The sequence below is a fragment of the Rhineura floridana genome, chromosome 2 (genome assembly GCF_030035675.1).
Source record: "Rhineura floridana isolate rRhiFlo1 chromosome 2, rRhiFlo1.hap2, whole genome shotgun sequence".
NCBI classification, from domain to species: Eukaryota; Metazoa; Chordata; class Lepidosauria; order Squamata; family Rhineuridae; genus Rhineura; species Rhineura floridana.
Genome location: NC_084481.1, coordinates 61770181 through 61798020, shown reverse-complemented (window position 1 = coordinate 61798020; position 27840 = coordinate 61770181). Strand labels below are relative to the sequence as shown.

Genomic DNA, 27840 nt, shown 5'->3' with positions numbered 1-27840 from the left:
TAAGGATGCTAAGGCCACCACTACCTTGGCCTTTAGGGTTCCGCTTAACCGTAGGGGAAGAGAAAACTCTAAATCCATTAAGAAACAGTGGGTTGGCTTGGGTCATCCAGGTTTCTTGGTGACACAGGATTTTAAATTCTTGCAAAAAGGCATCCAAGTCCGCGTCCCGATGTTTATTGGCCCAGCCCATTATGTTCCAAGATAGAACCGATAGTTGTCATTCTGGGCAAATTGAGTCCATTTCGTTGGAGACGCACACGCAGCCGTTTGCTGTAGGATGTAAAATGGGAGGGGTTGGAATATGCGGCTCTCTTCCCAATGGATCTATAGCTTGGCCCCTCTTGAACCTAAGCACCCTGTCGTGCTCACCTTCAAGAGCGGTAGGCTTCTGTTTAGAGAGTGCCTTTGCCTCTATTGGAACCGGAGGTTTAGAGCACAATGCTTCAGTAGGGGGGTGGGAGCATGCTAGGTAGCCTAGTTCTGCCTCCTCCAGAAGTCTCATCTTAAGCCAGGAGTTGGGAGATATTGTGTTGGCCCTTCGCACCTTTATAGAATTTGAAGGGGATAACTCCGAAGTCCTGGGAATACTGGGGCTCACCAGTGCTGTACAATCTGATGTGTTCCCTTGATCTACTGAGGGATCGGCCCTCTGGGATACAGTCCATCCCACCCCCTCACTGGCCCCTGGGCTATTGAGCGGCAACACAGAGGCTGGCCCAGGGGGTACCCATGCATGGATATTTATCCAGATTATCTAGCTTTTACCATTTGTACCATATCCCAGTCCAGGACTCCCCAGTGCTTTCTAATAGAACAAGGCTGCGTGAGGCTATTTTTAGGCACTGTTCTTGGTTGGATAGGTTGGTTATTATTAACTCCCAATTCTCCAGGTGGTATGGAGTATTCAAGCAGGACCACCTTAGAGCGAGTTATTTGGCCTACCCCCTTGCAACAAATCTCCAGCAGGCCTTTACGGCACTAAGGTTCCGAACGATGCTGAATGCAGTGCTGCTCGGACGATACAAGCAGGTTCCATGGTCTCAGCTACTCTGTATATGTGGAGCGGCAGTGGTTGAAGATCTGCCCTATTATCTATTGGAATGCCCTTTGTACTCCAATCCTCAGATCAAATTTTTGGGAGGTCTTCTGCCACGGCAGGGAACGCTTTCGGACCCACATATTATCTCCCTTCTTTTATCAGATAAGGATGACAAGATCACGTACAGAGTTGCTCAGTTTGCACTCACGGCGCAAAAGCTCCGGGTGAAGCACATAGAAGAGCAGACATGCAATTGCTCAGAGACACTATAGGGCAAATAGCACAGTTTTAGATTGCTCCGTATTCATCTTATATTTTATTATGTAATTTTAATATGTGTGTAGAGGAAACTAGATGCTTTGTATTTTGTATTTTGTATGCTTTGCGATGGCCTATGGCTAAGCAATAAAGGTTGACTGACACTTTTTCTTTTGGGTGCTTTTGTTTGGATCATGAAATTCTAACATGCATAAATAAGTGCTGTTGATGCATTGGTTGCATGCTTTCCTTTGTGTTCATTTAAAGAAGTGCAGTGGAGGCTGTAGATTTCTCTCTCCCTCCATAGGGCAGTTAACAGAAATTGTCATGTCTCTCAACAATAAATTCCTTCAGCAATTTTTGTACTGCAACTTCTTTTTGCATAGACTTGTGTGCATGAGAAGGGGTTTTCTGGGTCCTTGATAAATCAAAGAAAATCAGAGGTAAAGTAATCATGATTTCCAGTCCTTTTTGGACTTTTAAATGTGTGGTGAACTCAGCCATATTTATGGAGCCATTACCAGTAATGCTTCATTGTTTGTGGGAAAGATGCCAAGGCATACCTGTTGTTCTGAAAGAGTGCTGGAGAAGTAGATTACGGTACAATATGTAATAAGAGTTCTTATGTATCAAACACAATCAGCAATAAGTCCAGCAAATATGAAAATACGCTTTTAATGTACTCCACAAAATGAGTATATAGAAAAGGCCACTCATAGAAATAGAATAATCAACAAATAGAATAGAATACAAATAGAATAATCAACAATACTACAAATAGGAAAATCAACAATGTTCTGTAGTATTAATCAGTTATACAGTATATCTGTTTTGACCATCACTTCATCAGCCACTGATGCACAAAAGAAGATAATCCCCAGAGAAGATGGTTTAGAAAACCTTTCCCGTGGAGCTAGGACTAATTGGGATAGAATTGAAAAAGATGGATCTTCTCATATGAACATACCCAAACCTTGCTGTGTGTTCTGCCACCATCGTCTGATTTGGAACAGATAGGTACACTGGATTGGGCCTCTTCAATGTTGGTGCCCACGCTTTGGAATCTTGTTCTATGGGAGGTTGGGTTTTGGCTCCGTTTTGCTTACAGAGCTGTAAATCATGGCACTGTTGTGTTGATGTGCTTTTGTTTTGGGGAAAACGTAATGCTTGTGAGTCCATATTTTGCTATTTTTATATTTCTGCTTGCTTTTTACAGTTTGATTGCTCTATCTGTTTCTGCTGTTGGTACTGATTCTTGTTTTTATTTTTTTTTATGTGTTTCTGTTATAACTACTTAAGGATACCATTTGTAGCAGACAGGTGGGATAGAAATGTTTTTTGTTAAAATCCCTCAAACTTGTAAAAAAAACCCTCTGTTTTCCAAACCCAAGTCAAATATGCCGTCCACTACATCCTGCTGCTGTAGACTTAAAATGCTGGTGGTATGCCTTTAAAGCCTTAAACTACTTGGGATAAAATTATTTAAAAAACTGTTTTCACCTGTTTGCACTTGTGTGGGCCTTAAAATTAACTGCAGAGGCCCTACTGATGGTGTCCACTGGTAAGATCTACTAAGTCAGTGGCCCTGAGAGACAGACATTTTGTGGATTACTTCCCAGGTAGCATACTCAGAGAACTTCATTTTTACTAGTACTCTCAATTGTGAAGGAAGAATAGGTTTGGTGAGGAATTACTTGTTACTTCTGGAATTATTACTTTCTGCAATACTTTAATTTGAATGACAAATAGCAACAGGTTTCAGAAGGTACCTGGTGAAATTAGTTATGAGATTCCCCAAACAAACTTAAATGTTTTCTACAAATAAATACTAACAAAATGTAGGCCAAAAATTGGCAGAGGTTCTCTGAGCTTCAAATGTTTACAGTACTGCTTTATAGATAATCTTTAAAGAAGAATATGAATCCCTTGAGGTTAACCCCTTAGATCTTCATACTGTACTTCATAGTTACTACAGTGAGCTTCAGTCCAAACCCATAGTTAATTAAACAGCCTCTGAGGGCAAATATGTGGGTACCAGTGCCAGAACTGAGTACATGCGTCGAGTGAGCCCTTCCACCAACTCATTCAGCTGCAAATGGAGGGATTTTAAAAAAGATATTGTTGGTTGTTATATGCCTTCAAGTTGATTATGACTTATGGCGACCCGATGAATCAGTGACCTCCAATAGCATCTGTCATGAACCACCCTGTTCAGATCCTGTAAGTTCAGGTGTGTGGCTTCCTTTATGGAATCAATCCATCTCATTTGGCCTTCTTTTTCTTCTCCCTTCTGTTTTTCCAAGCATTGTTGTCTTTTCTATTGAATCATGTCTTCTCATGATGTGTCCAAAGTATGATAACCTCAGTTTCATCGTTTTAGCTTCTAGTGATAGTTCTGGTTTAATTTGTTCTAACGCCCAATTATTTGTCTTTTTTTTGCAGTCCATGGTATGTGCAAAGCTCTCCTTCAACCACACATTTCAAATGAGTTGATTTTTCTTTTATCTGCTTTTTTCACTGTCCAACTTTCACATCCATACATCGGGAATACTATGGTTTGAATGATCCTCACTTTAATGTTCAGTGATACATCTTTGCATGTGATGACCTTTTCTAGTCCTCTCATAGCTGCCCTCCTCAGTCCTAGCCTTCTTCTCATTTCTGCACTATTGTCTCCATTTTGGTTAATGACTGTGCCAAGGTATTGATAATCCTTGACAAGTTCAATGTCCTCACTGTGAAATTTAAAGTTATATAAATCTATTGTCATTATTTTACTCTTCTTGATGTTCAGCTGTAGTCCTGCTTTTGTGCTTTCCTCTTTAACTTTCATCAGCATTCGTTTCAAATCATTACTAGTTTCTGCTAGTTGTATGGTATTGTATGCATATCTTAAATTGATATTTCTCCAATTTTCACACCTCCTTCATCTTGGTCCAATCCCGCTTTCCGTATGATATTTTCTGTGTATAGATTAAACAAATAGGGTGATAAAATATCCTCCTGTCTCACACCCTTTCCTATAAGGAACCAATCGGTTTTTCCATATTCTGTCCTTACACTAGCCTCTTGTCCAGAAAATAGGTTGCACATCAGGACAATCAGATGCTGTGGCACCCCCATTTCTTTTAAAGCATTCCATAGTTTTTCATGATCTACACAGCCAAAGGCTTTGCTGTAATCTGTAAAGCACAGGGTGATTTCCTTCTGAAATTCCTTGGTCCTTTCCATTATCCAACGTATTTTAGCGATATGATCTCCGGAACCTCTTCTCTTTCCAAATCCAGCTTGGATGTCTGGCATTTCTTGCTCCATATATGGTAAGAGCCTTTGTTGTAGAATCTTGAGCATTACTTTACTTGCATGGGATATTAAGGCAATAGTTCGATAATTACTGCATTCCCTGGGATACCCTTCCTTTGGAATTGGGATGTATATGGAACGCTTTCAGTCTGTGGACCATTGTTTTCTTTTCCTTATTTGTTGTCTGGTGTCTCAGCTTTGACCATTCCGCCTTGGGTGACCCTGCTAGGAGTCTAGCCTCTTGGTCTAGACCAGCCTTTCCCAACTTGTGGGACACCAGATGTTGTTGGACCACAACTCCCATCAGCCTCAGCCAGCATTGCCAGTGGTCAGGAAAAATGGGAATTGTGGTCCAACAACATCTGGTGGCCCACTAGTTGGGAAAGGCTGGTCTAGACTCTTGATGGCATTGCTGTCAGCTTCTTCAACACTCTCAAACCCCCTCACCATGTTAAGGTGTGAATCCTAGAGGGGTAATATCCTAGAACATATTGTTTAAAAAATGTAAATGTACTGCCCAAGTTAATTCCGATTTATGGCGACCCTATGAATAGGGTTTTCATGAGGCTGAGAGGCAGTGACTGGCCCAAGGTCACCCAGTGAGCTTCACGGCTATGTGGGGATTCGAACCCTGGTCTCCTAGGTCATAGTCCAACACCTTAACCAGTACACCACAGTGGCTCTCTAGAAGATACTGTTTAGGCACCACAAAATATTGCTTAGGACATGCTTGAATAACACATGCTGAGAAGAGATCCTCCTGTACGAGGGATTGGGAACCTATGATTCTGTGTTGTTGAATTCTAACTCCCTTCAGCCTGAGCCAGCATGGCCAAGGGTCGGGGGTTATTATGGGAATTGTAGTCCAGCAACATCTGGAGGGCTACAGATTAGCCACTGTTCTATGTTGTGCATCTTGCATTGCCTATAAATGTCTCCCTCTGAAATTTATTACTGTTATCACACATGGTAAAAATAGGGGAAAACAAGAATCTTTTTCTTCATTTGTCCTATGCAGCATTCCTGATGATGGAAAGCTATAAGTAACATGTCCTGCACGTGGATAAACTCTGCAGAACAGCTTCCATTTAATAGTATTCTAGACAGAATCTACAGAACAGGAAAGAGGCATTGTGTGTGTGCCTGGCTCTCCCCCTCCCTCCCCATGCTCCTTCCATTGTGTATCAGGAAGCTGTATTTATTATTGCTGTTCAAAGAATTCCACCCCTAAAAAAAAACTTGCCAGTTTACTTCTATCCACAGTATACCTACAGCTCCTTCCTTATGTGAATAAGGATGAGCCCCTTACTGTTCAAACATAATGTGAAGTTGATGAGTTTTTAGCTAGTATACACACCCTTATACTCTCCTTTTAAATTATATTGAATATGTTGCAGCCTTCTGCCCTGATCATTCTTATTTTTAAAAAGAAACCAAAATGACAGATATTGATCATGTTCATCCTAATCTACAGAATTTACTATAGAATGTCTTGCAATTAGTGTGCAAAATAGAAAGAGTTAAGGTATATGCTTTAGGTAGAAACCCTCTTCAAGCAATGTACCTAAATTGGGAAATGGTACTCAAAATCCTGTTTGAGCATCCAGTAAACTGTAGCTTTGTGTTGAGTAGTAATTGAGAGAAAATTATTTCAGATTGCTTTGCAGTTCATGTAGAAATTGACAAAGGATTAAAATAAAATTTGTTTAATTGCCATAAATTCCACTGACTTTGTCTCTCAAGCTGGTAATGCCTGCCAAATTAAAGTTGTCTGATTGTGAGCCCCATCACTCAGTTGCTTCCTTGAGTGCTTCACTGTCCGTAAATTGTCTCCATACCTGAGATTTTAAATAGTAAAATAGGTAGTAAGTGCTAAGGGGATAGATAAGGATTATCAAGTGGTTGCTTGAGATCTATGGATATGTGTTCAAGGAAGATCCAACCTCCAATAATTAAACCACCTGGTATCTCCCCAGGTAATGGCTGTGAATCCATTATTCGTTGGGAAAAATTGGTGTTTCATTGCCTCAAGTTGAATTTATCCTCTGGCTTCCATATATGAAGCCTCATTCACTGCTCACCTTTGGAATCTGAATGTCAGTGTTTAAAAAACTCCCTTGATAAATAAATCCTTTGTCATGTGAAGTTCTAGGGAACCCATTTTGCAGTCCTTTTGTGTGAAAATAATGGATGCCCATTTCAATACCTACAAATGAGAGCCCCTGCTATCAGAGTTTTGTCAGCTTTATTAGACAGTTAGTCAGGAATAGTTTCCAATAGCAACAATTATTTCAGGGTTGATTACAGTTGGGGTTGGCTGTATCCTGGGTCATCAAGAGAATTTCAACTGTGCTCACACTCTTTAAACATTAGCTATTTACTATGGGATATACTCTCAGTGTGTATGCCATCTCATAGAATCATAGAGTTGGAAGGGGCCTATAAGGCCATTGAGTCCAACCTCCTGCTCAATGCAGGAATCCAAATTAAAACATACCTGTCGGGTGGATGTTCAGCTGTATATTGAATACCTCCAGTGTTGGAGACCCACCACCTCCCTAGGTAATTGGTCCCATTGTACTGCTTTAACAGTTAGGACGTTTTCCTGATGTCTCAGCCCACTATCTGTTTGTTTAGGATTCTTTCCTTCAAAGGTCACTGTTCAATACTTCATCAATAATTTGCCTTTTTGTGAAAGAGAAAATAGTATAGATTAGAACTGAACTGAGCAATCCTATACTTGCATTGTGCTGGGTCTGGAAATAAGTGGTAGGGATGACTACTGAATCCTATATGTACTCAGTCCAGGAGGGAAAAGGAAAAACATACTATTAGAAAACATAAAAATGGCAATAGCCCATTAGTTGAGACTGTGCCAGCTACAGTGCCCCCAAGCCTATTGAACGCAGCAGCTAGTGAGTTCATCATAAACGGAAAATTGTGCACATGCCCCTGCACAACACTACAGCGTCCCCACCAGGGCTGTGAAGTTGGTATGTCAAACCTTCGACTCTGACTCCTCTATTTTTCTACTGTCCGACTCCTTCATAAATGGCAAATGTATATTAATTTTTCTACTGTCTGACTCTGACTCCTTCATAAATGGCAAATGTGTATTAATGTATTCATATTAATAAATTAATATTAATATTAAAACATTAATTTTATTTTGAAGTCGGAGTCAGTACATTTCTTCCGACTCCGACTCCACCCAAAATTGCTTCTGACTCTGATTCCACCCAAAATTGCTTCTGACTCCAACTCTGTGACTCCGCCTCCACAGCCTTGGTCCTCACTCTACCAACTACATTGGCACAGCAGCAACAGTCCCACTATTGCCATTCCCCAGGCATTTCTACATACAGGCACGGGTTTGAATCACTTTATGCTCTTTGTGTGTATTGTTTTGAAGCACAACACAAACCTAGGGAGAGGCAGGCACATACCACCTCATACCTCCTTCGGCAGAGGGCCTCCACAGAGCATACCCAGCCCTCCCGAAATCAGTTTTGAGGACCCACCCAGGAAGCAAAATACTCCTTTGGCTGAGGAAGGGGCCAGAGCAGGCCAAAAAAGGACCCACAGACACATACTTCTAGCAGCAGCTGTCACTGGTTCATTGTATAGAGCCACAGGGCTGGCAAGCGAGAGATTGAAGTTCTGAGTTCTATCAAGCGAAAGTGGGGAAATGGCCCCACTTACCTTTTGCACACATGAGGAAAAAGACACATTGGAGGCAAAAGAGGATGTTTCTGGGAGTTGAAACTACACTGCAAACACTATACAATAGGGCCCTGCTTTATGGTGCTTCGCTTTACAGCGATTTGCTAATACAGCGGTCTCAATTAGACACAATTAAACTAAAGCTCCACTGATGCAGCGCTTGTTCCGCCTTTACGGCGGTTTTTGGGCATTGCGCACCATTCTATTCAATGAGTTCTGCTTTACTGCAGTTTTCACTTTCCAGCGGGGGTCCAGAACGTAACACGCCATATGAGTGGGCACCTACTGTAGAGCAGTTTCCACAGAGCATTCGGATACATCATTTGGCATTTGCCTTCTATCCTATCTCAAGACCAGATCGTAGACACCAGGATGGAGATTGCAGGTGGAGTCCTACTTGATGTTTTACATACAGGTGTGGGGGTCCTTCATTCTCATCCTGAGTACAACCACACATTAGGAGTGGCTCAAGGCATAGATAGATGTCCAGGCTCATCAAGAGGAGCACTGTATGACTCCGGCGTAGACCAATCAGCTCTTCTAGTTGCTTATTTTCCTGGCAGCCCTCCTTCCAATCCCCCTGCTCCCAATGCCTGATGCTGCCCATCCCTGCCTTGATGCACCCATCTCTTATGCTCCCTGAGAGGATTGCTCCCTCACAATCCAGGGAAACTGAGTGAGCAGAAGGTAGAGGAGCCACTAAAGATGTAAAATTTCTGGAAATTTCAAAGCCATGAAAAACTTTTTTTCCTTTCCCCCCCAGAAAAAAATTATTTATTTATTTTATTTATTTAATTGCATTTCTAAACCGCCCTATAGCTAACAGCTCCCAGGGCGGTGTACAACACAATAAAACCACAATATTTAAAATACAAGCAAGTGTGTATTGCGCATACAATTATAAAACATATTTAAAAACAGAGTGAAAGAAAATAAACAGAGTCAAAGAAAATAAACATAAGATTAAATTAAAAAAAAACTTAAAATGCCTGGGTGAAGAGGTGGGTTTTTACCTGGCGCCAACAAGATGACAGAGAAGGCACCAGGCGTATCTTATCTGGGAGGGCATTCCATAATTCAGGGGCCACCACCGAAAAGGCCCTAGATCTTGTTACTGTTCTCCGGGCCTCTGTATGAATTGGGACCCGGAGAAGGGCCTTAGACGTTGAGCGGAGTGAACGGGTAGGAACATAGCGAGAGAGGCGTTCCATCAGATATTGCGGTCTAGTGCCGTTAAGGGCTTTATAGGTAAGGACCAACACTTTGAATCTGGCCCGGAAACGTATTGGAAGCCAGTGCAGTTGGGCCAGAATAGGTGTTATGTGGTCGAATTTCTTCGTCCCAGTAAGAACTCTGGCCGCGGCATTCTGCACTAGCTGAAGTTTCCGAATCGTTTTCAAAGGTAACCCTACGTAGAGAGCATTACAGTAATCCAATCTAGAGGTTACCAAAGCGTGAATAACTGAGGCTAGGTTCTCCCTGTCCAGATAGGGTCGTAGTTGGGCTACCAGCCGAAGCTGGTAGAACGCATTTCGTGCCACCGAGGCTACTTGGGCCTCGAGTGACAGAAGCGGATCTAATAAGATCCCCAAACTACAGACCTGTTCCTTTAGGGGGAGTGTAACCCCATCTAGGGCAGGTCTGACATCAACCATCTGAGCAGAGGGGCCCCCGACCAACAGCATCTCAGTCTTGTCAGGATTGAGTTTCAGTTTGTTAGCTCTCATCCAGTCCATTATCGCGGCCAGGCAGCGGTTCAGTACAGCAACAGCCTCACCTGAAGAAGATGAGAAGGAGAAATAGAGCTGCGTATCATCAGCATATTGCTGGAAGCGCACTCCAAAACTCCTGATGACCTCGCCCAGTGGCTTCATATAGATATTAAAAAGCATGGGGGACAGAACTGAGCCCTGCGGGACCCCATATTGTAGCACCCAGGGACTCGAGTAATGTTCCCCAAGCATCACCCTCTGGAGACGATTCCCAAGATAGGAGCACAGCCACCGCCAAGCAGTGCCTCCAACTCCTAAACCCGCGAGTCACCCCAGAAGGATACCATGGTCGATGGTATCAAAAGCCGCCGAGAGATCAAGGAGAACCAACAGAGTTACACTCCCTCTGTCTTTCTCCCAACAGAGGTCATCATACAGGGCGACCAAGGCTGTTTCTGTACCAAACCCCGGCCGAGAGCCAGATTGAAATGGATCCAGATAATCAGTTTCATCCAAAAGGGCCTGGAGTTGGCAAGCGACCATGCGCTCTAGAACCTTGCCCAGAAATGGAACATTTGCTGCCGGCCTATAGTTGTTAAAATTGTCAGGGTCCAAGGAGGGCTTTTTTAGGAGCGGTCTCACTACCGCCTGTTTCAGGCAAAGTGGGACCACTCCCTCTCGTAAGGAGGCATTAATCACCTCCTTGGCCCAGCCGGCCGTTCCATTTCTGCTAGCTTTTATTAGCCACGAGGGGCAAGGGTCCAGAGCGGAAGTGGTCGCCTGTACCTGTCCAAAAAAAAAAACACAGAATATTAGCACCTTTACAGTGACTTTGTTACTTCAAGAACATCAAATGTAATTATGTACAAGTTGGTTTGGCATCAAATTATCACATTTGGTATATTAAAAGTACATTTTATTCAAACAATTATTACGAATTGAATTTACTTTTTAAAAATTTAACTTTTTTTGTAACAAATGGATCTACAAGATCCTGAACTGTAAGGAATATCTTTCGTTTTGCCAGTTTATGAGGAGCAAGCAAAAAACATTTTTTTAAAAAAAAACAGAAGAAACCATCAACATTGATAACAAAGAAAATTATTTATGTCTCCGTTAGTCCTTCACAGTGTCAACCAGACGTAAGTCATCCATTCCCATTAAAAGAACTGAGAAAAAAAGGGGGGGCAAGATTCAGTGAAACATTTTATTCATGGTAAAATAAAACATTCCATAATCATTTTTTTCTTCATTTTTCCAATTTTTTGGGAAAAACAACAAAAAAGGCTTTTAAAAAAAGTTTTTTTCTGAATTTTTCTGGGCCTTCACATATCTAGGTGCCACTAACCAAGTCTCTTAATCTTCCTGACTATCCCCCCCCTCCCAGTCCTATCCTGAGGTTGGTAGGAGACAGGTCAGCCAGTGCTCATACATCAGTCTCACCACAAGGAGAAGGTATTAAGTATATGTACTCCTTTCCCTTTGGGGGTAGCAGTAGATGTCTGTGGTGACATCTCATTCTGCTTCCTTATTGTGGGCTATGATTCTGAATAGCAGAAGTGCTCATGAGTGTTTGGTCCACACTCGCAATTTTTGAAGTGAAGTGCCAACAGAAAGGTTACCTTTGTGTAGGGATGAGTGGGTCCCTTTTGTGTAGACACTTCTCCCTGCTGTTGGGGCAAGAGTTTTGCAGCAATGTTCAAATAAGGGATGATATTCACATATATCCAAATAGGTTCAGGGGGAGGCAGAGAGATATGAGATATGGTTATATGTTATATATTATGTTAACAGTTATATGTTACAGTACGTGTGTCCCCCACTTCCCTTGTTGGTGTGGAGTATTCTGTTCTACCATCTCCCATTTGTTGGAGTGAAGTTTGTTGGGTGTGTTGGAATTTGAAGGTGAAGTAATTTATAGAGGTTCTAGGAAGAAAAGTGTTAGCAATTTGCTCAAGTTCTCCTTTGTGTTGCCAGGTTGTGTTAATATAAAGTGCTCCCTTGCTGTGTAGAGCCCTTTTGCAAGAGCAGTGGTTCCCAAACCTTTTTTTTGCATGGACCACTTGAAAATTGCTGAACATTTTGGTGGGCCATGTAATGATTTTACTGCCTGTTTTACTAATTGTAATGTGCTGTGCTAGATGCTGTATGCCTTTAAATTCTATTTAAATATCAATATAAACATTTAATGCAATGTGTGTGCCATCTGCCATCTTCAACCACAAATCCACAGATGTGGCACAGACTGCCTGAACGAAGCTTGCGGACCACAGTTTGGGAACCTCGTATTTAAGTGGGAAAGGGCGGAAAAGGCTTGTACGCAAGTTATATCTTGTCTGTGGAATGCTTTCTCTACAAAAATCACTTAAAACCTGTCAATATTACTCTTTCTCCTCCTTTGCCCTAGCTGTAGTAGCCACAGAAGATGCCAGTTCTTCCTGCTATGTTCTTTGCTGTTTGTGCATGCTCACCAAGGCTCTGTCCAGGAACGGGGTCAGTCATACAAATGAGGGCTTAACAAACAGCGCTCTGAATTCCTTACCCTATTGCAACTGCTGTCATTCCCCTCTTATATCCTCCATGCTTCTCCTTGTTTTATAGCCCCCTTTAATACCCCCCAATTTAAAGCAGAAGTTTCCTTTTCTCAACAGCCTGGACTTTCTCAATATGAGTGGTAAAGTTGAGAGACATCAGGTAAGGACAGGTAAAACCAATAAGGATGTCCAGGCTGCGAACCATAGTGCTTACTTGCAAGTAAACACCATATAGAACATAGGCTTCCTTTAGAGTAAAGGTGCACAGAATCAAATTTCTAAGGCTGCAGTCCTGTGCACATCTACCATTGATCATGGTGGGGGTTACTTCTGAGCAAAAATGCATGGGATCAGCTGCATCATGAAGTTTGGGGAGAAAAAGAATTAACTGTACTTACATTTGGGAGGAAAAGAGCTGGGTAAAAGATGGGAACAGAGGTAAGGGGAATACAGATTGCTTAGCCATGAAAGAAACAGCATACAGTGCATAGCCTAGGCTTAGATTATGACAGAGTAGCTCATGCTGTTATTCAGAGACACGCTGTGAACCACCAGCATGAAGCCCTTGGACCACCGTTTGGGAACCTCTGTGCTAGACTTTCGCATCACCAGAGCTGCAATTTATGTTATGTCAGGCATCCTGACATCTACGTTATGGTTTCCCTTTGTGGTATTTATATACTGGTATTGATGTGTTGAGTTACACCATATTGTATACTTTGTTTTGATAACATGGGTGGGGTAGGAGGTGGTACGGTTGCTATTATAAATGACAGCCTCTTCATTTAAGTCACAAGGATGAAAATTCATTAAATGAGGTCTTAGAATGGTGTAAGTTTATGCTGCTGATGTTAGCATGTATTTGAAGAGGCATATGTTCCTTACCCATTTTGGCCACACCAGCGGTGTATCTTCACCACTGGAACAGATCCATCAGTGGAGTATTCTACTGGCATATTTGGAGTTCTGCTGGAGTATCTGTCATGTCTGCAGTGTATCTTGAGTTTTGCTGATGAAGCAGATCTTCTAGCACACCTCAAGAATAGGATTATGTCTGTACATGTGTGTATTTGTAATTATCATAATGTTCCAGCTGCCTTAGAAGATCTCTATCCACAAACCATTTGGGAAGTGTTGTTTGTGGTTGGTGGACTGTAAATAAATTATATTCATATTCATTTGAGTAGTGTGCTTTAAAAAGAACTTCATTGTAATGGGTTATAGAGTGTAGTTATTAGTATTTGTAGCTTCCTTTTTTAGTTTACATTGATGAGATAGATACATTTTAACTAAATGCTGTTTCCCTTGGCTTAGATGACAATAGAAGTGTGGATTGCAGATGTTTTTTGTTTCAGAGGCTTCCTCCTTCCTGATATTAGTTTTTTCCTCTTTAGTCCCTTCTATTTTTTAAAAGTTGGACCTGCACTGATAAGCCTACTTAAAAGTTTCAGTACTGTTTTGCAGAAATTTTGTTCAAGTCATGATCACTATAGCTGATAAGTGAGTAGGATTGCCTTCAGCGCGCATCTTTCTAGTAGAACAGTGGTTCCTCAACTTTTTTCTCGTTGACCACTTGAAAATTGCAGAGGATCATGGTGGACTACTTTTTTTCCTGCCTGCTACAGCAATTGTAATATGCTATGCTACCTGCTGTATGATTTTAATTGTATTTTTATTTCTTATATATTTTATTATATTACATAGAATTCAAATTGTGATACAATAAAATTAAAAATAAAGTAATGAAATGAATTAAAAATCCGTATTAATATTTAATGCAATGGACCACCTGAATGAAGCTTGGTCTGCAGTCCACAGTTTGGGAACCCCTCCAGTGGAAGTTCAACTTACCACAAATATACATGATTGAAGAACAAATAGAATCTAAGAATTAGCTGTTTGGTTTGTTAAAGCTATCACTACTTACCCTTGGCCACAGATTTATATATAAAAAAACCTTGAAATATCCAGTTTTAACCATATGTTTCATAAACAACCATGCAGCTTGCTGGCTGAGAGTTTTCTAGTGCTCAGATTTAAACTTGCTAATGCAGAAGACTCTTCAGCTTGTTTCCCCCTTTTGAATGCCCTTTGATGATATTGGAAGAACCAGAAAAGATGGAAAATAATGCTGACATCCATAGTAAGGCAGGGAAAATTAATTTGCATTGTCTTACAATATTCCTTTTTTCAATATATGGCCATTTTTAAAGTTCTTAACGTTTCTCTTATTACGAAGGCAACTATATGTGGAGGTTCTTTAGACTGAGGACTAGAATGAAATATTTTTAGTTGAACTTTTATTTCAAAAGTATTAAGGAAAGAAGACAACAAAAGAAAAATAAGAGGGGGAAGAAACGGGGGGGAGGAATGAAAAAAAACCTATCTCATTTTATACATTCAGATCAATTTTATGCCATCCAAATATTAGAATAGATATCCAAACAAAGTTGGTGTTTATCGAAAGTATATTCAAATGTAGCAAGGGCATTAAGGGTTCAGACCATTGCATTGTAGATGGTGAGTATTCTTCCAGGTTTGAAGTATAAGTCTCTTAGCGACCTTAAGGGCCCATGAAATCAGTTTTTGTTGTTCTGCCTTCAATTTGGGCTCCTCCTGGGAGGAAGTGTGGGATATAAATAAAATAAATAAATAAAATAATCCTTATTCCACAGGAATATAATTTGAAAGTATACAAACATTTGCAAATATCAAGGACAAAGGAAATATGGACAATAATTTCAGACCAAAAAGAAAACAACACTAGACAAGTCCTCTATGAGGCATTTCCAGCATTAAACCTCCAGCATTTTAGTTAGACAATGCCTTCCTATAGAGAATGTTGGGGAATCCAGTGTACTCAAAATATCAATTTTTGCTGAATCAATCTCAGTTGAAAATCTGAAGAAGTGTCCCATATAGATTCCAAAGAAATTTTCCATTGCTTAGGTTGTATAGTACATATAGTACATTCTAACTCTCTTGTTCATGCATAAAACCGCGAGTCTCTCTGTTCTGTTTAATTGTGCATGCTGTTGGTTCCGAATGTAGATCAAATTTGAATGGGAAAAAAGGGCAGCCCTGCCTCGTATCTTTCTGTAAATCAAACTAATCTGAAAGGAATCCATTTCCCCTTACTTGAGATTTAGAAGAGGGGTATAAAATACTAATCCACTTTATAAATTCTTGAGGAAATCCAGATTTTTTTTCAAAGTAACAAAAATAAAGTGCCAATAAATCTTGACAAACACCTTTTCAGCATCAAGAGAAATTGCAGTTGATGATCCAAAGCAACCAAATTAGTTACCAATGAACCATACCTTGTCTGTGGCGAATAAAACTGTCTTGATCTGGATGAACTACTTTTCCTGTCACTATCTGGACTCTATTGGCAAAAACTGCTGTTAATATTTTGACATCCACATATATTAAGGAAATTGGTCTGTAATTTGCACAGCTAGCCTGGGCTTTACCAAGCATAAGAATAACAGAAATATAAGTTTCATATACTGAAGTTGACAGGGTAGCTAGTTTGAAAGCATCTTGATGAACCCTGAGTGGTTTAAGTACCAACAACTCTGAATATGTCTTACACCATTCTATAGGGAAACCATCTGGTCCTAGGGCTTTTCAAGCCTTCATATTATGAATACCATTCTTACTTTCTTCTACTTGTAATGGCTTTGCAAAAATTTCTTTCTGCTGCAAATCTAATGTAGGGGAACGAACTGAGAAAAAATTCAACCTTACAGCTCATAGGATCCTTATTCTTATAATAATACTTTTGAAACTTTTTTGTTTTGGTGTTGTATATTGTATGTTGCGTTTACCGTTAATCAGTGAAATAAAATTCTGTCATTTTTCTTGCTTTAAGTGATAAACCAAAGTTTTACCCAACCTCTCTCCCCTCTTCCAATAGCTCTGGTTCACACATACCAGTCTGGATTCAGATTTAGCGGAATATAGATGTTTCATTTCATATTTGGCATATTGTGCAATCTTCAAAACAGATCCGCAGAAGGAGATGCTGCAAATTGATTTAAAAGAGACCTCACAGTTTTCTCCAAATTTTCTTCTTGCAAAATACTGCTGTTTCTTATGAGAAGCGTAAGCTATAATCCTACCTCGGATATTACATATTTCCCATTCAGTAACCAGAGAAGTAGTGCCACCATTATTTTCAAAACATTCCTGAAGTTCAGCATCCATTTGTGAGTTAAAGTTCTCATCATTCAGGAGTGAAATATTTAAGTGCCAGGAGCCAGAGGTTTCACCTCATCGGATAACTGCATAGCAAGAGAGACTGGTACATGATCTGAAATAGCAATTGTGTCAATTTCACATGTTGTAACATACTGTAATAAGGAGGAAGAAACAAACTAACTAAACAATTTTTGTGTACTGATGAAAAGAATAATCACACTCCATACAATGTAGTATATGCCAATCATCAACAATCTGAACCTGAAGAGTGGTTAGACAGAAGTTGTGCTGAAATTAATCTAGGATACAATGTGAACAAACTTATAAACTGGTTATAAAGATGTAACAGATAATGCAAAATGTGAATCAAGAATATTTAGAGTAGAAAGAAGAAAGGTACAGGAGAAAGTAAGAATCAATTTTAAGAAATAGCTTGGAAACTACCTGTATGTACAAGTTGTTTAAAGGCACGTGTTACATGTATGTTCAGTTGTGCACGTTGGAAGTGAGAGCTGTCAAAAGAAATTTAAAGGAGAATTTTAGTATAACTGTCCATCTTCTAACAAAAGAGCAGTAAAGACAGGAATTTGTGCTCTTTCTAACTTACTTTGTAAGCTTTTAAAACCCTGTGCAAATAGAGTTGATTATCCCCATTTCACATATAGGGGGAGTTCATGTTGCAAAGTGGCATATAGCAGACCTGAAATGAAGTTATCAATGCTACAGATTGGAGGCAGGGCTGAGACTGGTTTGGATTTCTGACAAACAATCCCCCATTCCATCATCTCTCATATTTTGTCAAATGCAATCTACTTAAATTACTTGTGCAGATCTCCTCTCAACCAAAATGCAGGACTCAGTTGCATTTGCACCTTTGACAAATTATGCTTCAAAAAGTTAAAAAGTCCCCCAAACTTCCCAATTTTTTCTCTTGAAATAATACCCAAATTAGAAGCATGAACTTTTGTGACATATCATCATCATCATTATTTTTTAGACAGGGGAGGTAGGAGAGAATACTTGTTGTTCAAATGGTACAATTCTGGATTTCTCCATTGATTTCTTCAGTTGGTTCTCACTTCCACCCTTACTGGTGCTCTATGAAAACTGGTCCGACATGTTAATTTAGCAGTTTGTCTATGGTTTAATTTAGAGAGATAAGTATTACTGACTATAAAACCTCCATCACTTGATGGAATATCCCTTCTCTGCATGTCTCAAGCGAGTTAAAATGTATTGCAGTACTGATTATGTAAATACCATTCAGTAATGACAAAACAAAATTATACAGCCATGAGAGTGACTGTATACTATAGCCAGCGTGGATTTTTCACATTCTACAGTGTTAAATTGAAAATACCTCCATGCCATTCTGCTGCTTCCCATAAGCTCATTTCAAAACAAAACCTTACAAAATTTATAGTCCTGAACTCAGAAACGCTTGCTTAACAACCCTCTCAATTTTCATGGTGATACACAAAACAGTCAGAAAAAATTGAGAGTTCAAAGTCTAAACAGAGAGAGAGAAAACCCCAGAGCCCTTTTGGGCTTTTTTCTCTGAGTTCTCATAATTTGTTGAAATTCATTAAAAATCAGCCATGTTCACAGAGTACCTGTAGTCTTGTTGCTGACATTGCCCCATACTCTGACCTTCATCTTGTGCAGTTTAAAAGTTAAAAAAATATGCCTGGCTGATTTTTAATTAATTTAAGAAATTTTGGCTCGAACCCTATGATAGTGTCTGGCATGCTCAGTAAGAAGCAACTGTCAGTGTTCTAGAAGGCTGACTCCCAGCTGCTTGGCTTGGCTAATTGGGGCCACACCCACACCAGACCTTTATTTCACTTTAGACAGCCATGGCTTCCCCCAAAGAATCCTGGGAAGTGTAGTTTGTGAAGGGTGCTGAGAGGAGACTCCTATTCCCGTGATAGAGCTCCAGTGGCCAGAGTGGTTTAACAGTCAGCCACTCTAATTGAAGGTCTGTGAGGGGAACAGGATGTCTCCTAGCAACTCTCAGAACCCTTCACTAACTACACTTCCCAGGATTCATTGAGAGAAGCCATGACTGTCCAGAGTGAAATCAAGGCCTGCTGTGGATGTGGCCAGGGACAGCTTTGGTTTAAATTTGGGTGGGAGGCTACATGTGCCTGCTGTAGAATAAAAAGGTGGGGGAGACGCTGAAAAGCAATGATACTGTTCACAGTGTTTTCCTTTTGGAAAGGAAAGGGGTTCCCCTTTGCCCAATGCCCACCCACCCAATCTCCTTTCCTCCCCTCCTCCTACATTCCCTGCTCCCCCAGTTCAGTGTTGGACTATGATCTGGGAGGCCAGGGGTCGAATCCCCACACAGCCATGAAGCTGACTGGGTGACCTTGGGCCAGTCACTGCCTCTCAGCCTCAGAGGAAGGCAATGGTAAAACCACCCCTGAATACCGTTTACCATGAAAACCCTATTCACAGGGTCACCATAAGTTGGGGTCGACTCGAAGGCAGTCCATTTCCATTTTCAAACATGATTGCACAGAAATAAATCCCACAACTCAAAAAGTATGCAACTGGTCAGACCCTGCCTCCCTTCTCCTGTGAAAGACCAACCCAAATGATGTTTGCATTTTGACAACTTTGTAGGGCAGTACAATATCTCAGAGAGGAGGTCAGGTCTCCTGCTCCCCTGGTTCATTCACTACGGCTGCCCAATTTCCCTTCTTTTTAAAGTTTGATAGAAATATCTGTGGGCTATAGGTACATTCTTAAACCTCAAGTTTTTTTGCCTATTAGTGAATTGTTTTTAAGCTTGTACAGCATTTATAGATAATGAATTCCATTGATTTTGGGCTAGAACTGGTAGTATATGCATTTGAGTTTCAGATGGTGAGAGAAATCTGTAAAAATATTTTGTTTCCTTTTTTATACGACAAGTTAAATAATTAGAGAACTTTACATAGTGATGCAGAAAAGGCTTATTGCTGACACTTGCTGTTTAATACCATTGCTTCTATCAGCATCAGATCCGCTATAGCAAAGGGCTCAAGCAGGATATGCATCTGGGCAGATGCATATGTTGAAATGTGTTCTGTCTTGTAATGTCTTTATTTCTTAAGAGGGTTATTATTGCACAAATGTTGCTTCTACTCTAAAAATACTTCAGGAAGAAAGTGTGTTTAGCAATCAGTGTTTGTATTCTGTCAAAGATTATGTTGCTAAACCAAAATCAGTAGCTCAAAATAATTATTCTGCTACTTTAAAAAAACAGCTTGAGATGTATGCCAAGTTGAAACACAATCACAAGTATTGGGAACAGAACTTAAATAGTAAAGAATATAATAATGAGAAATTTAATGCAGCTTTGTTCTGAGTACCCAAAATGTGTTGCAACCTTATCCAATGGCTTGATTTGTAATTACTTTTCCCATGTAGGTGCCATACTAGGCAGATCAGAGACACAGGAGTGCATCTTCTACAATGCAAATTGGGAAAATGATAAAACAAATCGCAGTGGCATTGAATCGTGTTATGGTGATAAAGATAAAAGAAGGCACTGCTTTGCAACATGGAAGAATATTTCTGGATCTATTGAAATTGTGAAAAAGGGTTGCTGGCTGGACGATATTAACTGTTATGACAGGCAAGCAAACTACTACTTTTGTATTTTTTTATTCATAAACCTGAATTGGTTTAAATTGGTGTATTTAAAAAGTAACGGTTGAATAAACGTACAGGACACAATTCTGCACTGCTTATACTTTAGTAGGACTGTTTAGTGTCCGTAGTGTTTTGATGCTACAGAGCTGTATAAAGCAATGTGGGCCCCAGTTTTCAAGTGTTAAATGTAGCTATCTCAGTGCTTGAAATTTTTACCTTCAGGGTGCTCATAAATGTACATTCAGACATACAGATGTCACTGTGCTCTGAAGTGGAATCTCCCTATTTTGATCAGACACATCTATTTCTCTGCATGGCTGAATTCAAGGAAGATGAGTTCAACAGAAGTCTGCTGTGCTTAGTGCGAGCTGGTTTTATGATCCCACCATTCCCAGAATAGATTTTGTAACCTTTGAAAAAGAAATTCTTCTTTAGGTTTCTTTTAAAATGGCAGCAAATAAATGTTAAATTGAATAAAGCTATATGTGCTGTTTTTTTTCTTTTTAAAAATGGCAGACAGCCTGTCTGAAGCATGTGGAGGCGCGGGGGGTGGTGGTAAGACTGTTGACTGAATCACATGTACTTTTTGGTGATTCCAAAACTATATTTTATTCAATGGTATGGCTTCCAGAGGGAATCCACAATATAATGCAGCAAAATCAGCAAAGAGTCTTGTAGCACCCTAAAGATTAATCTAGGAAAATGTATGCAAATGTGATTTGCAAAGAGGTGAATGGGTCACAACTCTACAGTGAAAGGGTGACCTTTTTTGTCCTAGCAGAGTGCTGCTGTTTGGGGGAAAATGTCAAGCCTTCTCTAACACCATCTTTCATCTTGAAAAATTAGCCAAGCAAATACAGTACAGATCTGCTTTAAATAACTGCAACAAGCATATTCAAATGTAAATCCATAACACCAAAATTTAAAAGTGGATATCTTATTCATCTGCATTAGTTGCTAGAGAGTTGTGCCAGAATGTATTCATACTGTTGGAAAATGAAGATGACTAATGCTGGTTTTAATCCCTTTCAGAACTGACTGTATAGAAAAGAAAGACAGTCCTGATGTTTTTTTCTGCTGCTGTGAAGGCAACATGTGCAATGAACATTTTTTCTACTTCCCAGAGATGGAGGTCACACAACGTAAGTTAATTTTTTCTAGAGTTTGCCATTTTTATGTTTTTGAGAAAGATGTTCCTCAGTTATCTGTGCTGGCCTTAACCCTCATACAGACTTTTGCACTTTTCTGGCCCCAGGTGCACTTTTCATTGTGTAATTTACACATATAGGGTTATCCTTCTAGGTCACTGTTCTTCAACCTTGGGTCCCCGATGTTGATAGACTACAATTCCCATCATCTCTGACCATTCACCATGGTGTCTGAGGATGATGAGAGTTGGGTCCCCAGATGTTGTTAGACTACAAGTTTGAAGAACAGTGTTATAGGTCTTTATCACAAACTGTCACCCGTACAATGTCCCCAAATTCCAACCAGTTACCACTTACACAGTGGTACCTAAACTGTGGTTTCTGGACCACCAGTGGTCTGTGAGCTTCATCCAGGTGGTCCATGACAGGCCCCCATTAAATACTTATTTTCATTTTTAATTGTATTTTTATTGCTCCTTTTATTTTTTATATTTTATTTTACTCTATTGCAATTTGAATTCTATGGAATGCAGATTGTAATACAATAAAATATACTATAAGAAGTAAAAGAAGCAATTTAAAATTATACAGAACTTAACACAGCACATTTCAAATTGCTACAACAACAGACAAAAAAATCTGTTTTTTGTCTACCAAGACCCTAAGCAATTTTCAAATAGTCCATGGGGGAAAAAATTTGGGAACCACTGATGTACCATTTTCTGTCTGGAAACAAACAAACACTGGGGGCCAAAATGTAACACAGCAAAAAATCCTGGGGGCGAATTTATGCATTTTATGGTATAATTTACACGCATACACCTATAGGACTGTCACGTGTACAACACCCCCCAAAATTCAGCCAACTAGCCAGCTTAGCAATTCCCTTCTGGAAACAAAAAACAAACAACAACAAAAGGAAAAAACACAAACCACTGGGGTCAAAACATAGACCAGAAATTGTGTTGGTTACCCAATGTGCATGGAGAAGGGGCCAAGGTATATTGCTCAGAAAAATTCCACCTCCTCTAAATAAGTGTTTTTTTCAGTGCAAGGTGCTTTGGTAGTGTCAAGCACACTTGTGGTGACAAAAATAGTCTTTGGGGGACACAGTGACCCCATCCTTCCATTGGAAATCTCATTAGGCTCTAAATATATCCCAAAGTCAGCCAGTGTGATTTTTGCTGGGTCTGCTTGAGGTTGAGAGAGATCCAATAAGACCTTTTATAAACCTGTAAGAAGCTGACCAATTTCAGAAAGGTTTGTTCAGATTTTCAAATGTACATTAAATATAACAAGAATTTCTTAACATTAAAGGCTACATGCTTGTAAATAACAAGCTTTGTTTCCATCAGTCTTTGGTGCATAAATATTATTTGTTCCAACTGCCTCCCATGGTCACTGATAAAGATGTTGGAACATTGGAAGCTGCAGTAATACTACTGATCCAATTTGGACATATCATTACCATAGTTTGGTACTATGGGAAGAAGGCATGGTGAGCCTCAGGTGCATGCTGTCTTCCTTTCTTCCTAGTCTGCTTCCATTCTGAGGAATCCAAAAATGAGAAACTCTAGTAAAAACTGCGGTTTGTGCAAAGGTAGCTAATTTTTGGTCCTCCAGATGTTGCTGGACTTCAACGCCCATATCCCTTACTATTTTTCAATTGTGGCCCCCACCCTGTGGAACTCCCTCCCAATTGATCTCTGCCATGCCCCTTCTATGATGAGCTTCCGCCGGGCCTTGAAGACCTGGCTCTTCAGGCAAGCTTTTGGGGTGGGTTAGATTTTATCGTTATTGTTTTTAGATTTTTAATGCCTATGTATTGTATGCCTATGTTGTATGTCGCCCAGAGTAGCTGGACAGCCAGCCAGATGGGCGACTAATAAATTCAATAAATAAAATAATAATAATAATAATATTGGCCATGATGGCTAGGGCTGATAGGAGTTGAACAACATCTTGTTGCCCACCCCAGTTCTATTGAAACGAGGTGGGATCAAATGGTGATTTATGATCTTGGCTTGTTTCAGCAAGCTATAGTTTAAACTAACCAGACTTTCCTGTTCATATGTATCAACAAACTCTTTAAACAAAGAAGTGGATTGTTCCAATCTCTTCATTGCCATGGCATAGGAGGAGCGGCAAGTGAGCAGTTGTGAGGCTCATCCCCATACCACTGAACTGTGGTTTAGCTGTATGTCTGAACTAGGCCAAAGTAGACGGGCTGTAAATAGCGTGAATCAAAGAACATCCTGCAAAATCAATAACCCTTTTACTAAATGCATGGGATAAATATGAACTCGCAAACACTAAACTACTTTATAACATAGTAGTTCTATGTACAACATAAATTTCTAAAATTAAAGCACAAAGGGTCAAATTATTCTCTTTATTATTCACTTTGTCATCGATTTATTCTTAAATTCTTGTTGAGAATTTCTTTTAAGCTTTTTGATCATTCTCAAATTTTGGAACTATTTTTAAGTATAATTAAAAGGTCTTGAAGTCACACTTGTGTGGTGAGATGAATTATTGGTTGCAGAGACTAACAAGAGGAAGATAAAATGATAGTTCTTTCTGGGACAACTTCTGCTGATGAAATATAATGCAATCTTTCAAGTCTCAACATATGTCAAGCAAAAATGAACAACTGGGCACTATAAAAGCATCTTAAATAAAAGTTGATATGCAAGCTTTAACCTTTCAATGTTTAACCTTTGATCTGATGTAATCAATTGATATCATGATGCTCTGCTTCATGTAAAGTCAGTTTTAATTTCCTCCATTTTTAAAAAATGGTTCTTTTCTGCTTAGTATTAAACTGTCAGAAGACTAATTGGAAGTTTTTTCCCCCTGCAGCTACTTCCAATCCTGTCACTTCTAAGCCACCCCTTTTCAGTACCTTGCTTTATTCTCTTGTGCCTATAATGGGAATTGCAGTGATCATACTGTTTTCATTTTGGATGTACCGACACCACAAATTAGCATATCCTCCAGTACTTGTACCAACCCAGGTAAGCTAGTTATTTTGAATTAGATTTGTTGTAGAAGTGTGACTATGGTGAGTGACTGAAGTCAGTAACTTGGATCTAAAGAAGCATGAGTGGAGTTCCCCTCATTCAATGGGGCTTTTCCTGTTTTCTCATTTTGACTGCAAAGTCTTGCCCTGTTGAGGATTAGGAGACATTGTTGGTATTGGTGTTGAAGTCTTTAGCCAGAGGAGAGAGTTTGTGGAAATTGGGTACTTTCCCCCTTCCCCTTGCATGAATCAAAGTGTCCTACATTCACTCAAGGGGCTGTCAGGATCCTGCTTGAATATTTTTACATAAATATGCAGTTCACAATGGATTGTTGGTGGAATTAAGATTATACTTGAGTTTGTTTCCCCAACACAACCAGCTAGTGCATTGTTCAATGCCCGTAGATATTAACTTGGTTTCTTGAATCTCCTGTTTTTGATCTAACTTCCCATGTGTCTTTAATCTTTTCCTGTGTCTGCTGTTTCATGTCCTTGTTATTGTCTATGCTTTTTTTGTTTGCGTGCACATATGCACACTCCATGATCATATTGCTATTCCTTTTCAATAACAACCTATATTTTAGGAGATGCTGCATATTAGATATGATGAGTGAAGTCACAGTGCCTTGGATCAAAAGGTCACATGAGTGGAAGGCTGATTTTCCACTGCCTTCTGTACTCCACCCCCCCACCCCCCCGCAACACAGTTCAGCTGTTCAGGAAGATGACCACACTCTCTAGAGAGGTACTTTGGTGCTGCACAGGGAGGAGAAAGAATGGGTTAAGGAAATTGAACCTTTCTCTTATGCAACATTTGAATCTAACCCCTTGTGACAAACTTGATGAACTGTTGCCATGCCTGAAAAGCTACAAAGGACTGTTTAGAAGGCATGAGGGCCTTTCCTTAGAAACTCCATTCACATTTCCTAACTGTTCAATGATTTTTTACCATTTTCTTCATGCTATATTTTCTCTATGCTGGCATTCAGTGAGCTGGTGTATTAAATCTTGACAGGTCGTTAATGAAAGCCATTACAAGAACAAAACGTTATTTAAATGAATCCTGGGTTGGATCCAGATTCACCCTTCCACAGACAGAAGCAACTGAGATCCAGTCAAGGCTTCTGCTGGAGGAAGAGTAGGGAATTTTTTTTGCCAGTTTCCAACTTTTCCCCTGCAGACTCGATTAGCACTTCTCACACTGTTGCAGAGGGTTCTCTCGCCCTCCAGAGTTGCTAGCAGGGGGCACATGGGCTACAGGGTGAAGGGGAAATTAGCAAACATCACCTCCACCTTCTTTCTCCAACAGAGCTTCCTGTGGGCAAATTTTTCCCCACGGGCATTCTGGATACAGCCCCCATCTTTTTTAACATTAAACTTTTCTTCATTACATACCTGCTTTTTAAAAGAAGCTTTCTTTAAAATGACCAATAGCACACACTTTCTCTTCTAAATATTATTTATATTGATTTGCCCTGCTTTCTTCTATTGCGACAATACAGAGAAAGTTCGTAGGTTGTTCCTCAGTTCAGATGAGTGGGGTTCAGCTAGTGCCGGATGAGGATGTATTCCCACTGAAGGACTAAGTGCATAGCTTGGGAGTGTTCTAGATCCATCACTGTCATAAGATATTTAATTGGCCTCTGTGACATAGAGTACCTTTTATCAATTTAGGCTAGTATCCCAGTTATTTACATATTTGTTTAGTACATTTCTAACCTGCCCTTAATCATAACCTATCAGGGCAGGGTACAATAATTAAAATACAATCAATTAAAGCAATCACAATAAGATGTAAGAGCACATGGAACAACCATAATTATGGCCGAAGTTAGATACAAATCCTTAAACCACAGAGCAGTAAACTGACTAAAACTAATATACTATGGACAGAGCTTGGAAAAGTTAGGTGTGTACTCTTGTTGAACCTCTGTCGCTTCTTTACTGTTGTTCATTTGTTTCTGAAGGGTATTTTTTATTTTATATCTGGGAAAATGATTTTAGAATTGTAGACATTTGTTTCATTTCCTTAAATAACCCTGATTAGCCATTTCATGATTACCTTGCTGGAAGTTGAAGCACTGTGAAACAGAACATGGGACTTATCTGCATACAAAAAACAGCCAATGCCAATAGTAATGCTATTCTAGGTGAATACATGTGTGTATACATACTTGATGTATACATATACAGCTTAGCATTTGCATGGAGCTTTAAAATGTTCTTGTTGTGTTAGCATAAGTTATGTATACCTTTTGTTCAGATTGCAAGTAACGGTTATTTTGCTTCATTGCATCAAGCACTTGATAGCATTTATTTTAAAACAATAGAATGTATAAATCATATCATAAATGTGATCTCATTTTGAAAAAGAATTGTTTAATGATGCAGATTTTATAGGATTGACTATTACAGTGGGATCCTTACTGGTAATATACAGGGTTTTATTAGCATTTTGTTGTGAAGTCTGGCTAAATGTAGAGCCTTTAATGTAAACTCATTAATGTGATATACAGGCCAGGTTATTGACACATTTGCATCAGATGAAAGGGATGTGCCCATATGTTTAGAGTGATTACAAAGGAATTGTTCATGTTAGACTGATCTTTTGTAAGATTAGCAGCCTATAGTTTAAATGTTTTCCCTTGGAAAGGAACACTACTTCATTTTTGTGAAATTGAAATATCTCTTGCAGCTGACCAATTTAGAATCATTTTGTGTACGCTGGTGAGGACTAAATTGCTGTCAGTGTTAGCTGTTGCAAAGTGGTTTCTCATTACTTTGAGGGCCATTTTAAGCACACTCAGGTGGTACAGTATGTCTCAAAACTGTCCCAACTTGAGAGAGCACATAGGAGAATTACTTATTTAAATGCACCTCTGCTCCTTAATTCTCTTCAATGTTGAAGTCTTTCCATGAGAAACTATGGTTTAAATAGGCTCTTTACATTACTGAGCGTTCAGAAGTCTTCCTCTTTGTACTTCAGTTTCTTCTTAGATCTGTGTATATGCTACATATTTCAGCTGTTGTTCTTAACAGTTCAAAAATAAAATTAAATACAGCAAAGCAAGTTTTGTTTTTTTGCTACAGAGCATGATGATTTATAGATAGCTATTTTTTCCTATAAACCAGCTGTGTGTAAAAGTTTATATATGTAATTTGAGGAATAAATCTTGTCTTAAGAAAAACACTTTTGCATGAGCTAGTTAACACGGGGATATTGGGTTTCATAAGGCCAGCCTGCATCTGCTGTTGC

The 27840-nt window shown here is 39.6% G+C and overlaps 1 protein-coding gene across 2 annotated transcripts in view; it reads left to right on the top strand.

Moving 5' to 3' along the window:
• Positions 1-27840, top strand: part of ACVR2A (activin A receptor type 2A) — a 97432-nt gene that overhangs the window by 33053 nt on the left and 36539 nt on the right. For both annotated transcript variants that reach the window (XM_061608849.1, XM_061608848.1), the window contains exons 2-4: positions 20190-20397; positions 21447-21556; positions 24425-24579. In XM_061608849.1, coding sequence (XP_061464833.1) covers positions 20190-20397; positions 21447-21556; positions 24425-24579 — 473 coding nt within the window. The remainder of the gene's footprint in view (positions 1-20189; positions 20398-21446; positions 21557-24424; positions 24580-27840) is intronic.